General features: G+C 38.1%; 1 protein-coding gene across 1 annotated transcript in view; it reads left to right on the top strand.

Annotated features, from left to right (window-relative positions):
- ADGRV1 (adhesion G protein-coupled receptor V1) overlaps window positions 1-16,079 on the top strand; it is a 336,348-nt gene that overhangs the window by 128,153 nt on the left and 192,116 nt on the right. Inside the window, exons 69-78 of the mRNA XM_067568750.1 lie at window positions 57-296; window positions 3,783-3,932; window positions 5,075-5,548; window positions 6,330-6,476; window positions 7,764-7,935; window positions 8,354-8,489; window positions 10,381-11,228; window positions 12,414-12,531; window positions 13,391-13,562; window positions 15,760-16,002. Of these exons, the coding sequence (XP_067424851.1) occupies window positions 57-296; window positions 3,783-3,932; window positions 5,075-5,548; window positions 6,330-6,476; window positions 7,764-7,935; window positions 8,354-8,489; window positions 10,381-11,228; window positions 12,414-12,531; window positions 13,391-13,562; window positions 15,760-16,002 (2,700 nt within the window). The remainder of the gene's footprint in view (window positions 1-56; window positions 297-3,782; window positions 3,933-5,074; window positions 5,549-6,329; window positions 6,477-7,763; window positions 7,936-8,353; window positions 8,490-10,380; window positions 11,229-12,413; window positions 12,532-13,390; window positions 13,563-15,759; window positions 16,003-16,079) is intronic.

The raw sequence follows: 16,079 nt of genomic DNA, 5'->3' as shown, positions 1-16,079 counted from the left end.
GTGAGGCTATTACTATATTGATGTACCTCTACATTTGAAACTGATATTTTCCACAGGTTAATTGGGACATATTAGGACCCAATTCAGAAGAGGCGTTATCCCCCCTGAACAGTGACATTGGTGACCCTGTGAATGGATCATTCTATTTTAGAGAAGGAGAAGGAGGTCTGAGAACTATTAGTCTGAAGATCTACCCTCATGGAGAAGCTGAAGTTCAGGAGATCTTCATTATTAGGCTGAGCCTTGTGAAAGGTGAAACAGAAATAGACCCCAAGGCTACCAACATTACCCTAATAGTAAGTTATTGTTGCTTTTTTCCTTTGAGGATTGTTCCTGAATAATTTTTGAGTTTAATCCAACAGATTGCTTGGTTTGTCATTCAACTCTCTCTCCTCATGTCCTACTCAGCAACAGAGTTATAGAAGCAAGGAGGCAAAGGATCCATGAATCAAGGCTGGTATATCAGCACCAAGCTGGCCCTAGTCCCTTCCAATTGTCTTAGCTTTCTGAACTGGATGTATGGAGTAGAGCCTCATGCCCAGATTCTCAGTTTGCATTCTGTCTTTTCTCTAACTTCCTCTCATCTCTTGCACCTTCTGTATATAAAAGGAAAGTGAGAAGAAATCCAGCTACAGAAGAATAAGTATGGGTAATGAGGGACAAGAAAGGAGAGGTAGGGTAGCAAGGAAAAATCCTTGCTCCAGAGACTTCACACCTTAAAGGGATTCTATTCCATCAACCAAGTCAGGATAGATTTGGTAGGCTCTTGGTCCCTGTTTCCTACTCCAGGTTTTCTATGAAAAACCAGGGATTCACAGTGGTGTTCTGGATTTACCTAAGAATTTCTAAACATATGCTGACCATTAGGACAGTAATCTTTATTACTGGATCTCTAAGTAGTTCAGGGAAGCTGTCTGGGAATTAGAAGATTCATTTGCAAGTTAATCCACAGCAAATTCCTTTTGCAGCTTTACCTTGGTATGTGGACAGATGAATATGGATGACATGATCTTCTCTACCTCCCTAAGGCCTGGTTTGTTGTCAGAATTACAGTAACTTCTACCTACCAGTCAGAGGTGCCCTGAAGGTGTCCTCTCTTCCTTGTGTTTCTCATAGCACAACATTCAACAAGACATACATAATTACTCTCTTAATATAGTCCTACCCTTTTCTTTATGGGATTGCATGGAACATCTAGCTAAGGGACATGCATATTCTCCCTCTGTCTGCTTCCCACCCCCTCCAGACACAAAGATAAAGATCTATGCCTTCCCCACCCTTGCTCGTACCAAGTTAAAGATATGTGCCTGCTGACTGCTTATCTTTATTAGCCATTATTTTCAAATTAGGATAGCTGTTTGGTCTCCCTGGGCTTATTCTGGAGTTTAATGTCACTGAATGTATTGTTTTAGTTACTGTCTCCTGATCTCTCCAGTGCAGGCAAGGAAGCTTCTCTCCCTAGGTGACAAGCAAGCTCTGAAATTTTACCTGTTTTGAACTTCTAGTTTCAAAAAGAATTAAGTTTTTTTTTTTTAAAGGTTGCTACCAAGGGACAGAATGTCACTGAGACCATAGTGGCTCAGTGGATCAAATATTATAGTCCATTAGCATATGATCAGGCCATTCTATCTGAAGCATGGCAACTTCACAGGCTCAGAACTCAGAAGTATCTAACTCTGAAATTTGTTAGGTTGTTTCCTAACACCTTCATCTGGCATTATTGGTTGGTTCTGTCCCTGTTGGCTGACGTTTGTTGGTCGTTAGGGGCACCAAGCATCTCTTTAAGTGACATCCACTGTTCCTGATTGCTCTTGCTGAGTTGGATAAAAGAAGAGTGATATATGACAAGGGAAAATCAGTCACTGATAATTCTGTTTATCATAGTCCTTTTTTCCTGAATCCTTCCTCCCCTTTTCTTTGAAGAATATATCTGGGAGCTTTTCCCCTCTGATTTTGGTATTGAAGACTTCCAAAGCAAAGTAATAAATTGGAAAGATAGTGGATGGATTGACGCTTATATATTAGCCTTGATTGTTAGTTCTCTTGCCTTTTTGCTTCTGGTAAATGGAGTCATAATGCTGTCTGTAATTGCTGTTGATGTGCTGGATGTACAAAGAGAGGACTGTGATAAACAGAATGACCAGTAAGTAATTTTTCCCTCATCCAACAGAATATATAATTTAATACAGTTGTTAAGGTCACTTTATCCCATAAACATCTCAAGGTGCCTTATTATAATAAAATCCAAAAGGTAATTGAAATATATCAACCTGAGATGCATTGAGAAAAATGACTTTTAATTTGAATCTTTAAAAATATAATGATAGTATGTGCCAGTGCTTAACCTATGTTATTCCATTCCGTATCCTACTCTCATCTTCATCACAGCTGAACTTGATGGTTGTTAGAAAATTCCACTAGGCACCTCTTGCATCTTCAGGTGCCAAAATACCTTTAAACTCTGGCCCTGAGTACCTAACTCCCATTATAGTCTGAACATATTTTCCCTAATATTTGATTATGTGGGGATGGGAAGGTACAGGGAGATGAGATTTAAAATATGATATTGATATCCAGAAACTGAAATTCTCTACTTACTCACAGAAAAGGAATAGTACAAGCAACATCAGTACCAGCTTCTCCACAATGTCCCGTCAATAGAACTGTGTAATTACTGTGGTCAACTAATGTATTTGCATAAAATGCATATTATTCATCCCTTGTTATTCAGTGAATAATTATCTATAGTATTTGTCTAGCTCTGTCCATCAGCATGCCTCCTCGCTGATCTGGAGAGGCCATCTCTAGCAGTAAGAAGTGGGAATTCAGTCTCCAAAGCCATTAAATAACTGGTGCCTTGGCTGAGATGGCAAACTAGCATGCCAGTTAATGTCCATTATGATTCTGGTATGTGTTACAGCACCTATTCATTAGGAGCTGGGTTGAATCCATTAAATCAGTTCACTTCAATTACCACACTAAAAGGTGAGAACAGAAACCGAGAAGTGAAGTGTTCTGTATCCCACTACAGATCCAACCATCCAGTCCAACAATTGTTAATCTAAATATTGTCTGCTGTAATGCACATCCATTTAAGCTGTTTGTTCTGTCCTTCTAGAGTTAGGAGGATTCTCAGTCCTCTTTCTGATGCTCTAACACAACAGAAAAGAGCTCACTCAGGTCTCTTAACTTCTCTTCATAGGATTTATTTTCCACACCTTTTGTCATCTCTTTTGCTCTCTGAAATCTGTCCAGATCATTTGTCATTTTTTAAAATGTATTGTTTGAAGCTGAGCCAGGCTTGACCTGTGCTTTAAGCAGTGCTGAGTAGAACAGAGTCATTACCTGACTTTGTTTACACATACTCCCATTACTACAAACCAAGGGCTTTGCCTCTATCATGATAGCATCATATTACTGACTATTCAATTTATAATCCACTGATCCTTCTTTGTGACACCCATAGAATTTTTCCATTAAACAGCTGGTCTGGTGTAGATTTAGTGTAGGTATCTGACTGTTTTCCATGTTTGTTTTTGACACCAGAACATTTTACTCTGGTACCATTTTTACTCTTATCTGCTATTGATTTTTCTTTTCACACAATCTCCATCCAGCTGCTACTGTACTCTCAGACTTTTTTGGGGGGAAATCAAGATGGATTTGAAATCAAGTTAATGGATTTGTGAATTGTTGACTCCAGCATCGAGGTCCTCAGTGATCTATAAATTAAGATAGTTCATTATATATTCCTGACCCATATTTTATCTGCTGCTTTCTAGATACAGAAATTTGGTGATCCCAATGGAATTGTGCAGTTTGCTCCTGAATCATTATCTAATGAGAAATACGAGGAGCCATCAGCATTGGAAGGGCCACAGAATATTACTTTTTTCATCAGACGAGTCCAAGGCACTCTGGGACACATAATGGTATTCTTATTCTCATTTGGGGTTACTTAAAAACAATATAATCTGAAGTCTTTATCCATTAAAATGCATAGGGGAGAGCAGGTGCAATTTAGAGCTGTTTTAAGAAAGTCTTTTGATTGCTCGCTTCTCATTCAGTGTTCATGTATTTCTTTTGGAGTGGGCATATTGAACAAGGGATTTGGCCCTAATAATTCATCATTTCCAATATTTGTGTTGATCAGACAAAATGTGAGCACCCATGCACATTGCATGACATGGACTCTCTCTCCTTCCACTCTTTCTTCTATGGTTGTGATGGGAGAATGGAGTAGAATGTATTTTTTGTAGTAACGTGATACCTTCTTAGAAAGGGAGCAACATACACTCAATCTCCTCAGACAACTACATGCCACACAAGAGATGGGAATTGCACTCTTTGCATTGTGAACAGTGATTGACAGTGCTGAGTTCATGCTGTTAATAGCATAATATCATGGACTCCCTTAATGATGCAATCTTTTTTTCTGTACTCTTTTTAAAAGTATCCTTTTTCTTATATAATGGACACTGTCTATGGAAATTACTTTTAAAAAGGTATCTGATGTTGGTGGTGAGGTAAGGGTTTTCCTATTATTCTCATTTGGCAGGATTTCCATATAGAGAGGAAAGGTTTTTTTAAAAAACAAAAACTGTGCACTCTACAGAAAAGAATATTTTGCCCTCTTTGTATGTATCTGGAGTGCACTTTGTATGCTGCATGCCTGCAGTGCTCAAAGAACCATGTTTTGTACTTTTAAGTACTTTGTTCTTAAGAGAAATTTCTGGGGGACTCTTAGCGACAGAGAGAGAGAGAGAGAGAGACAACAGCAAAGAAGTCTTGACCAGTAAAAACAAGTAACTTTGAAAGTAGGCCTAGAAATTCTGTAAAGTGAACCTTCCGAATAGCCACTGCCACATTCAGATCAGGGGTGGGGCAGGAGGGGAGGAGGGAAGGCACATTATATTCCTGTTTTAGGTTACTGTACCTATTTCTTTTTTATATTTACATAAACTAATTTCTATTTTCTTGTTAAAACTGTTCGTATGTTGTATCTCAGATGCTCTGCATCCCTGAGTGTATAAAGGTTCCAATTTAGTAAACAATGTTTTTTCACTTGCTTCAGGTTCACTGGAAGCTGAGTAGTGATTCTGATACTACAGGTGACTTCCTTGTAACAAGGGGTTCTGTCTCCATTGCTGAGAAGCAGAGTGCAGCGGAGATCGTTATTCATCTGTTACCAGATGATATTCCGGAAGTAGATGAGACTTATGTGGTGCAACTGGTTTCAGTGGAAGGAGGAGCAGATTTGGATCAGGAGAAGAGAGTTTTGAGATTCACTGTGTTAGCGAATGATGACCCCCATGGAGTGTTTGCCTTGTACTCTGACAGGCAGTCAGTATTGGTAGAGAGAGACTTGAGCCGGTACATTCAGATGAATGTAACTCGACATGCTGGGACATTCGCAGATGTGAGTGTTGAGTACCGAATCTCATCTCATCATCAAGAACCACTAATCACTCCTGAGAATACAGTGGGACGTCTGCTGGTTAAAGATCGTGCCACCTTTGGAATGAAGAGAGTGCCAATAAGCAGCCAGGTCTGTAGTGTCCTTTAGTTGGAAAGACCTCTTTAGCATTTTATTACCCAAATTTTCTACATCATACGTACATATGTCACTGAATAAGATACATTAAATGGTGATGAACAGTGTCTGTTGTAGAGAGAGAGAGATGACTTAGATACTCTGGATTTTGCATTATTTGTGGACAGTTGTGTTCAAAGAAAATGTGGGCTTCAGAATAAGATTGGAATATAAAAGCATGGCTGTGTTGTATCACTGAGCTTCTGCCTACATCTCTTCCTGAGTATCAAACCCTCTGCCAAGTATGCTTTTGGGAGAGGGAGTCGGCTGTTTACTGGAGAAGGCTACTTGGTTCTGGAATATGGAATCCTAAAGACCTGCCGTAGCCCCCACAGCTGCTGTGTCGTGTCCCCCCTCTCCCCCCCATCTGTGGGTTGACATACATAGCTGCAGATATACTAGCCTCACCCTGCTCTGTTGTCCGCTCCACATTTTCCATTCTGCTACTGACCTGTGTTGTGCTAGGTACTGTGCGAACATATAATAAGTGACGATCCTTGCCCCGAAGAGCTTACATTGTATAAGGCAGCTGATGGTCATCATTCACAGTATTGACATTTGTGTAATGATTTTGAGGAAGATCTTTGTTATATTGCTTGTCACCATGCTTCTCAATACATGGTGTTGTTAAAGAACTGCAGACCATTCCTGTGACTTAACTCCTTAACTCAATTGATAGTGTTGTTTTCAGTTGAATAAAATTGCCAGCTTCTTCATTTAAACCATCTCTTTAAAGGTGTTTCTCTTACTGGGCTTGAATTTCACCCTGGAACTGATCAACGCAAGCCTGGTCAATGGAAGTGCCAATGATGTGCCTAAAATAACATTAGGAAGAGCAAAGTCAGCTACTCTGCTTATTCCAGAGGAAGCTGCCAATTCTCAGGTAACTAGACTGGCTGCAGTGAAACAAGCTTACCACTAGAGAGCAGTTCAGAATACTTCTGTTACTATAGGCCTGGGTACTGTATTTAGGTGGCACTAATGTTTGTTTTTAGGATCAAAGTCAGCTTAATGGCTGACAGTCGTCCCCAGTTGTTTCATCTACAGGACACATCAAGGATTTGATAAACATTTTGTGCCACCTCAAAAGTACTAGAGACATAGTTTCTAAATATATTAACTTTTGTTACACTTTTTAAAAAATGGCTTTTTGTCTATTCACTATGAAATTAGAAAACAGCTGGTTAACCATAATAAATGTGTTTACAGTTAGTCTACGCCTGTGTCTTCATGAAGCTGAAGTATTAGGAATTTTAAGAAAAAATGTTGAGTCCAGATAATATAATCTCTTTAGGTTAAGTAGTGAGTCTTAAAGCAGTATATACCAAGAGAGGTAAATTTCCTTCCATTCTTTATCACTGTTTCCAAATATAAAGCTTGACACTTGTTTTTTGTTAGCCATATACAGCCAAATTCTGCTTTCACTTATTTAAGTGGAATGATATAGGAGTAAACAATGGCAGAATCGGTCCATAATAAAGTACTATCTTCCTCAATTACCTTTTCAATATACTGGAAACAGACAATACCATGTCACGGTCTTACCAGTTAAATTCTATAGCTGTTTATATTAAATGCTTTCAGATCTTTTATCTTGAACCCTCTTTTCTCTCTTGCTTTCTTCCATTTGTAATTTAACTTTATTCACGTGGTTCTTTCTTTTAGTGTTGTTTACTACCACATGGATGCCACTTATATTATCACTTCTAGATTGTGAGAATAACCTTTTAGCCACAATTGCCACTGAAGAACAAAACAAATTGCAGGAGCGAGTATTTATCTGCTGAGCAAAGTCACTTGGCATTGACTTTCTTTTCATCAGATATACAATCGATCATTTAGTTTGTGTCTATGTATGTATGCATACACACCTCATAATAACTCTTCTCTAGGAGAGTTTTTTTTTTTAAACTTCCTTTTTTCCCTGCTGCAGAATAGATACCATGTGCTATATCCTGGCATCTCTTAACACAGAAATCTAAGGGGCACATTGATTACCTGTTTCCAAAACTATGAGTGAGTCTCAGAAATCTGGAATTTAGAAGCTTTGATAAATGTATGTGTAGTAGGTATATGGCTACTGTAAAATATATATAGAGAGAGAGTATATACACATAGTACTAGATATTCCCATATTGTTCTAACAAAAATGTATTATGTGTTTCTGTAGGTTGGCTTTGAGTCTCTTATTTTACAACTTACAAACATTGCAGCAGGGACAGGCCAAGCTGTGATAAACAGAAAAGGCGTGTATGGCTCTGTAACAGTTAGCTGGACTTCTGGATACCCACTTGGTTTAATCCCGAAGTTTGTTCATCCAGGCAATATGACACCTGGATTTGGTGAGCACTTTCTTGTTACAGTAAACTAAAAGCTACAGAATTTCCATGCCGGACTAACTCCACTTAAATTGTTGCTGTAATATTTTTGTACATCTACACACTCCCTTTTTAATAAGACATCATTGTTAGAATGAAAGTGAATGGTCTGATTTTTATCTGTGAGCAATAAGGTTTCTTTTCTGAGTGAGGAAAACCTTGCATTTCATAGATAATGTGCATCTTAGTGCAATATGCACAATGTTATACTTATGAAGAACTGCTTTATAGAGAAAAGGCACTGTACTTTGTCATGCAGATTTCCACTTCCTTAGTCAGAGCAGGAGTCTGATTAAAAGCTCATTTTTCTCTATGTTCGGAAGTAAAAAGAGGATTCCTGTTTAATAATTTGTGAATTGTTGCTTCTCATCCCTTTCTCCAGGTAATGTTACATTTTCTTATGGTGAACAAAGCAAAGTAATTTCATTTCATGTTATTCCAAGCTTAAATAGACCTGAGGCGTTTGCTATCCATCTATCATCAGTGTACAGCAATGTGTCTGGTGGGGCTCGCCTAAGGTAAGGGTATTACCTAGACTCTTGGTTAATTGCATGGACCCCAACAGATAGATATAGGCAGTAAAAATTCTGATCTGGTTACAAACATTTAAACTGTGCAAAATGCAATCAAATTAGAAAAAGGAAAAGTCAGTAACATAAAGATTTGGTAACTTTGTAGGTGAACTTACATCCCTAATGACTCCATCCCTAATGGTACCAATTGGTAGGGGTGTTCTGATCAAATCGGGAGCCTCTTGCAAAGCCAGTTCAATTCCATGGCAATAGGGCATGGGGTGTAATAAGGGAATGGGCAATTTATCTAGAACTGGTATGTGTGTATATATATGTTCTGGAGGCAGTTATGGGAATAGAGGATCCAAGATTTTCCGAGAAACTGAAAGATGAGTGGACTTTCTGATTTGCCTCTGCAGAGGCCACAATGTAGAAAAATGCATACCCTAAAGGGCACCAGGTATCCTTTCCCTCTGTGCAAAGGAGGTCTTTCCTCAGATCATGACACACTGAAACATGAGCAGCAAATACCATGCTAGTACTGGTGGGTCTGTCTAACCTGGAGGCATCCACAATGGCAGGTTTGGCAGTGTTTCCCTAACTGGCACCCCGTCAACTTTTGAAGCAGTCAAGGACCGATTGTGTATAGAGAGTGAATCATCACATTACCTAAAGAGGTATTAGATGAGACTTGATGCATATTTTTGGTTGCAGTGTGGGGCAAGGTTGCATTGCTGCTACCTCTCTGGTAGGTAAGAGGAGAAAAAATATTTAGCAAATTTTACATACTCTGAATTTACTTAGCTCAAATAAAATTGTGGTATCTATAAAAAGAACCAATTTTGAAAAGGATTAAAATTGTTAAATTAAACTTTAAAAAAAACAAAAAAACAGGAGAGTCCTGTAGCACTTTAAACACTAGCAAATTTAATTTCTGCAGACATAAGCTTTTGTGGGCTGTAACCCACTTCTCCATTAGAATGACTAAGTTTGAAGCTGCATAACCAGTGACTGCAGTGAGTTTCAGTGCATTGATTTGTAGGACTCTATCCCACATAGACCATTAGCTAGATTAAAGATGCTGCAAGACACCCCATTTTGACAATGTAACTGGAGCCCTTCAGAGTGAGTAGAAGTTATTGCAGGACTCACAGCGAGGATGTAAAATGCTGCTTGATTCCCTAAAAAGAAATTACTAGCAATAATTTCCTTCAGGCTCAGGCCTATTAGGCCTGAAAAGGAGGCTGGTCCAAAGGAGGGAAAGGCAGGCAACACCCACTCTTTGACCTTGATATGCAGCAAATAAAGACACGACACAAAAAGGATAGGTTTAAGCAGCACGCTGCAACTTCTATTTAATTGATGTAACACTGATATGAACAATACCCCCAAACCATACCAAGCAAAACAGTGGGCCAGTGTGGGAGGACATAACTGCATGTATGAGTGGATGAGCACCCTCTGCTTGACCTCCTTACATCACTCATGGGATCCAGCCAACTGCTGGAATCACCAACCAGCACTCCACCTTCTTTTGCTCCTTCTCTACTTCTGGAAGTGAAAGGTAGCATACGGGCCATAGTGATTATTGTTTCTTCTTGCCTCAGCCTGCAGACCAGGCTGAAAGGCTTGAAAGTTCCCTAGTCTGACCTTGCAAGAACACTCTTTGTGCAGGGAACCTTTTTACCTTTTCCGTCATGTTGTCACAACTCTCCTTTTTCCCTGTCCCCACCAAACTATTCTGAGCAGGGAACTTTTTGGTATGGTAACCTTTTACACCCAACTTTTTGCAGCTATAAATGTCTACATAAGATGCAAAACAACAGAGAATCAGACCCCATCATTTTTAAAGTGTGACTTGTGTTTCCTAATTCAACTTTTATGTTTTCTATTTCAGATCAGGATTCACAGTAGCTGAAATTGAGCCAGTGGGTGTCTTCCAATTTTCCCCTAACTCAAGACATATTTCAGCTGAAGAAGATGTGCAGATGATCAGATTGCATGTCCAAAGATTGTTTGGTTTCCAAAGCAATCTCACTAAATTAACCTATCAGACTGTTGCAGGAAGTGCCAAACCATTAGAAGACTTTGGACCGGTTCAAAATGGAGAGCTCGTGTTTGGACATTTTCAGGCAGATGCTGCATTTGAAATATCCATCATCGATGACACAATTTCTGAGATGGATGAAGTATTTTTTGTAAATTTAACTTCAGTTGAAGTTTTGGACATTGAAAAATTTAATCCTAATAAGAATCCACGTTTGAATCCAGATTTTGGTGTTGCAGCAATTACGGTATTGGCCAATGATATTGTTAATGGAATCATCAGTGTTGGGCCTGGATTTATTTATATTGAGGAAGACACAAACAATAGCACGCCCAACACAGTGATATTAAATATCAGAAGGACCCAAGGCTTTGCTGGTGATGTCAGAGTGACTGTTAAAACCTTTGGTGGAGTGAGTGCACAGAGTGGCGTAGACGAATTTCCTTTTGAGAATGTCTATGGAAATTCTAACCTTACATGGGCGACTGAAGGGATGGACTTTGAGGAACAAATTGTATCTGTGACACTGCTCGATAGAGAAAAAGAGAGCAAAGTGTCTATCCGAATTCTTGATGATGATGAGCCGGAAGGGGAAGAATACTTCTATGTTTTCCTTTCAGAGCCTCAAGGTGGAGCTCAGATTGTGGAGGGAAAGGACGAAAATGGGTTTGCAGCTTTTGCAACTATAATTATCACAGGTAGTGTTGTTGTTTTTTTAGAGGTTCAGTGCATATGTGCAACGTAATTTAACATATAAAGCCAGCTGTCTAAGTTAAGATCCTTTGGCAAATTCCATTAAGATTAGGATTTCTTTCCATGGGATAGTCAAGGTTTTTGGCTCCCAAACCTCAAGAGTTTGCAGATGTGTGGAGGCCTTATGTCCCTGTACTGCCTTATGTCTCTGTACTGTACTGTCAAATCCCACCTTCCTTCCTTTAGCAATGTGCCTTTTCAATTACACAAAGTCTCATTGGCTCACCTACTGGATGCTGCCCATCCCCATTCCTGGAGTATTTTACTTGGCACACTCCAAATCACTGTAGTATTGAGAGGAGACATTAATGCAGAGAGTGTCTGTTCCCCTGATGTGGACTTTCCTGCCATTGATCCATTGCCTCCTTAATCTGCGGAGAGTTTCTGCAAGGCTTAAAGAAAGGGGGAATCTGTTGTGCTGGAACTCCCCCACATTCTTCTGGTCCTCCTCTGGTTCTGTAAGTGGAGGGTGGCATATGGGCCATCATGATTATTGTAGATTAAATCTAATAATTTAGCTAAGAGCTTTTCTCTCAGTGATTGCACCCTAATTCCAAAGGTTACTACCAGAACTCTGATTTACTTTAATTTGTAAACAGGTAACATAACATTTTCCCATATAATTTGTAACAGAGTTCCTTTCAAATATGAAATTTGACGAGTTGTTTGAGTGTAAAGCACTCTGATTCCAAATTGTTTTTAAAAGAGTGGGCCATCCTGTAAGGACTTTATGGGTGAGATTTTCAAGGGTGCTTAATGCTGGCCTATCACTGGACCCACTGAGGTAAATGGGCACAGAGTTAGAAAAACCCCTGAGTGCTTCTCAAGATCCCATTTTACCTGCACAGAAGATGCTAGGCCTCTGGCCAGTAATTGCCTTTCAAAATGAGTTACTTTCATGGTTAAAAGACAATCTGCAAAATTAAAATAAAACATTTTTTCTTTTATGTGTTTGAAGGAGACTTTTGTGGTTACATCCTTTGTTCCCTTTGAAAATTTGGCTCTTCATGTGCCTTATATCAGACCTCATTTTAATTCATTTTAAGCAATTCTTTCTGCATTAAATATGTACAACTTATTCTCAACTTTATTTGCTTCCTAATCAGTTTGATGGACTGTTTCTCATACAGGAAATGATCTTCAAAATGGCATTTTGGGATTCAGGGCAGAGGTACAAAGTGGCCTTGTGCTTGATGAAGATTCTGAAAACAGGGAAGTGCAGCTGATTGTCACAAGGCAACCAAACAGGTGCAGGCAACGGCTGATAAAAGTGCTGTCCCCACATGCTGTAATGTGCTGTGTTGAAATCAAGGATGCTGCTGTTAGCAGAAGAGGTTATCATGGAATTTTATAATAAATCTTTGACTTTCAGCTGCTCTAGTAGTTTATTGTAATTTGGCAAACTCACTTCATAAATTTAAAATGTGATTTAGTCTGTGTATTGGTACTAAACAGAAACAAGAGAATTAAATATTTCCCTAACTACTACACATAATAGCTGAGATATGAAATTAATTTCCTTGCTATCTACTCACACTTAAGATTAATTGCTTAAAAATGTCTCCGAAATTTATGATCTCCTTGGCTGTTGTACAGTAGGTCTGAGTAGTAATATGTATATTTAATAAGATACATGGGTACTGATATAGATTTATGTATTGGCACACTGTGTGTATGCTTTTTTATACACATACACAAATGTATTTACAAAACACACTCAAATGTGCTAGGTGATTTTCAGACAAAAAGGAAAGTCAGTCTCAGTTTCCAAATGCTTACAATCTAGGATCCTTATTCAGAAAAGTTCTTAAACAAATGCTTTAATTTTAACATTCCTCAGTTAAGCACATGCTTAAGTAACTTGCTGACTTAAGTGGCTTGCTACCCAATAACTAGCTGACACTGCTCTCGTGACTTTTATAAATATCTCTAATTTCAGAGGAAATAATATACAACAAAAAGAAAAATATTTTTCTTCTGAAGGCATTTTGTTTTCCAGTGGTACATTAATTTTTATTAATATTCAAAATGTATCTATGTGGTTTAGCCTCCCTGTAGCAATAGCTGCCACCTTCAATGCATGTATACTGTTTTGCTTTGCTCATAGGGCTTTTGAAGCTGTGAAGATATTTTGGCGTGTGACCTTTAATAAAACATCTGTTGTCCTTCAGAAGGATGGAGTAAACCTGGCAAATGAACTGTTGGCTGTGTTAGGGGCTACCACCTGCAGAGCAGGTCAAACAACATGCAACATCTCTATTGAAATAAAACCTGATAATGTGAGTAGTTTATTAATATTTATATAACATCATGACTGACTTACAAATATTTAAAAAAAGGTATGGGCCCTGATTGAGAAAACTTAAAATCCAGGGGCCACATCTAGAGATCCTTACTCCATTTCTTCTCAGTCCTCACACAGTCTCCCATTTTCTTCAAATTGTTGTTTTGCCTCAAGAATGACTAGTTAAAAACTAAGGAAAGGGCTGAGGGTTTGGCCCTAGAGTAGGCGGCAGTTATTGAATTCATGCAGGAATGATAAGGAAAGTAGGTAATAGTCACTTTGGTAAAATAAGTATTCAGTACAAATAAGCTCTTCCCCATCATACATTAAATCTTTGTTTCATCAAAACACTTAACATGTGATTCACTTTAGCCATGTGACATGAATAATCCCATCTCCTTTAGCAAAACATTCTTAACTATAAGCACATGTATGTCTTAGTGAAACCAAGGAACTGAAACATGTTCTTTAATAAACAGGTATAGTATTAGTCAAGTGCTTAAGGTAAAGCAAGTGCTTTAGGTAAAGTATGTGCTTAAGTGTTTTGTTGAATTAGGGCCTAACGCGTTGCATGACTGGTAATTAAGACAGTATTTTAATAAATTGGGATCTTAAACCTGCCTGGCCTGAAGGATTGATCTGATTGATTAACAAGAGCAATACATCCTGTATATCAATAACAAGATCATGTAGTTCAGAGAACTAATTAACATCATCTGCCTTCATTACAATATGACAATTATATGTCCTGTCCTTTAATATGGAAAAAAATTGTAAATGATTTTTTCCATATCATTTCTGCATATTGGTTACATTATAAATGAACAAAATATGGTATAGACACACTATCACTTACAAGATCTTCTCAGAATTTTGAAGGCTGCAACACCTGGCAGCTACTGTGTCTAGTTCAACCTTAACAGTATTGACTTTGCCAGCTTGGATCCTGTTTTGACAGAGAAAAAAACTAGTATTTAAAAAAAATAAATAAATAAAAAAAAGCCAGAATTTAAGAACAAGCTCAGATTTACAGAGAGAAGATAAGTTATTGTTTCTTCAGTGCTCGCCCTTCATCCAAACAAACAAAAAAACAAATCAAAACAACAACAAAACTTCTTTTCCAATCAATGAACTCCGTTTTTGTTTTGTTTTTTCTTCTCCAACAAGGGCTACTTTTTAAAAAAAAAATGCCTCTATCTTTATGTCTGCAGCTTTGTGCCTGCCTAAAAGAGCAGATGCAAATGATATTTAGATATCTAACAAACTGATTTGTGGATGCAAAATCATGAAGTTAGACATCTACGTTATATCATTTCTACTCACATTTTAATTTGGGTACAAAATCAGAGACCAGGTTGAGGCCCTTCTGAAAATTTAGCCCAATCTGTTTATTATTTTGTTTAGAAAATCAATTACTTGCTATACTGTATTCAGTAAAATGTTGAAAAATAACTTCTGGGAATTGTATGATCAAATTCTCTTGTGTATGACCATTGAAATACAGCATACTGTATTTCCAGACTGACTGGAAGTATAAGAAGTCTCATTATATTTTCAGGCTAGTTTTGCAGACTTGGGAGTGTGAAAATGCTTAGCCAAACTTTTGAACCTTTTGAGGTTCCTTCACACTAATAGAAACACTACAGACACAGGTCAGTTTTTTTCAACACTTGCGACCTGAGTTCCATCCTCAAAATATAGATAGTCACAATTATTTGCAAGGGCAAAAACCTGTACTTACACAGGCATGCAAATTTTCCACTTGCAATTTGTTGTGCACGTGTTTGTGCACATATTTTGCAGGTGCAAAAGGGAATTAAAGGGACAAATTCTGCACAAATCTACACTTCGTATCATTCCATTAATTTGAAAATTTGACTTATGTCTCACAGTATCCCGAAGACACATTATATGTATAACATATGTAGTTAAGCTATTGTGTGGGATTAGATGTGAAAGAACATAAGACTTCTCTACTACTTATTTCATATCAGTGTTCATTAAAGTATTATCTCTTTTTGGATAGTACTTTATCTTCCTTATAATATCTTTGAAACCAATGAGTAATTCAATGAGGAGACAGTATAATAACAGGAGAACATTTTTCAAAAAGGTTGGAATACATTCTTTACTGCATACTTCTGTTGGAATCAGTGGGCATTATAATGATCTGAATTCTCACTTGGTTACAGGTACCTGAATTTGAAACTTATTTTTTCGTTGAGTTGTATGAAGTCAGCTCAGGAGCAGCATTAAACAGCAGTGCCAGATTTGCCTACATAACTGTCCCAGAAAGTGATGCTCCTCGCGGCCTGATATATTTTGCTGTGGGGTCTCGTCTAGCTGTGGCTAATAAAAAGACCACTTTAGTCAGTTTGCAGGTGGTTAGAGATTCTAGTGCAGCACTAACCATCTCAGTTAGTTATAATATACAGGTAAGACTGTTTATAATATCCTTGTTTATTCTCTGAAGCATAAGCGAGTGTGATTAGCCTTGGTTTACTTTTTCTAA

Source organism: Emydura macquarii, unplaced genomic scaffold (assembly GCF_026122565.2).
Source record: "Emydura macquarii macquarii isolate MOO-44397 ecotype Brisbane River unplaced genomic scaffold, CSIRO-AGI_Emac_v2 contig_2897, whole genome shotgun sequence".
Classification (NCBI taxonomy): domain Eukaryota; kingdom Metazoa; phylum Chordata; order Testudines; family Chelidae; genus Emydura; species Emydura macquarii.
The sequence above is the reverse complement of the archived record's forward strand: the minus strand, read 5'-3'. Positions and strand labels throughout refer to the sequence as shown.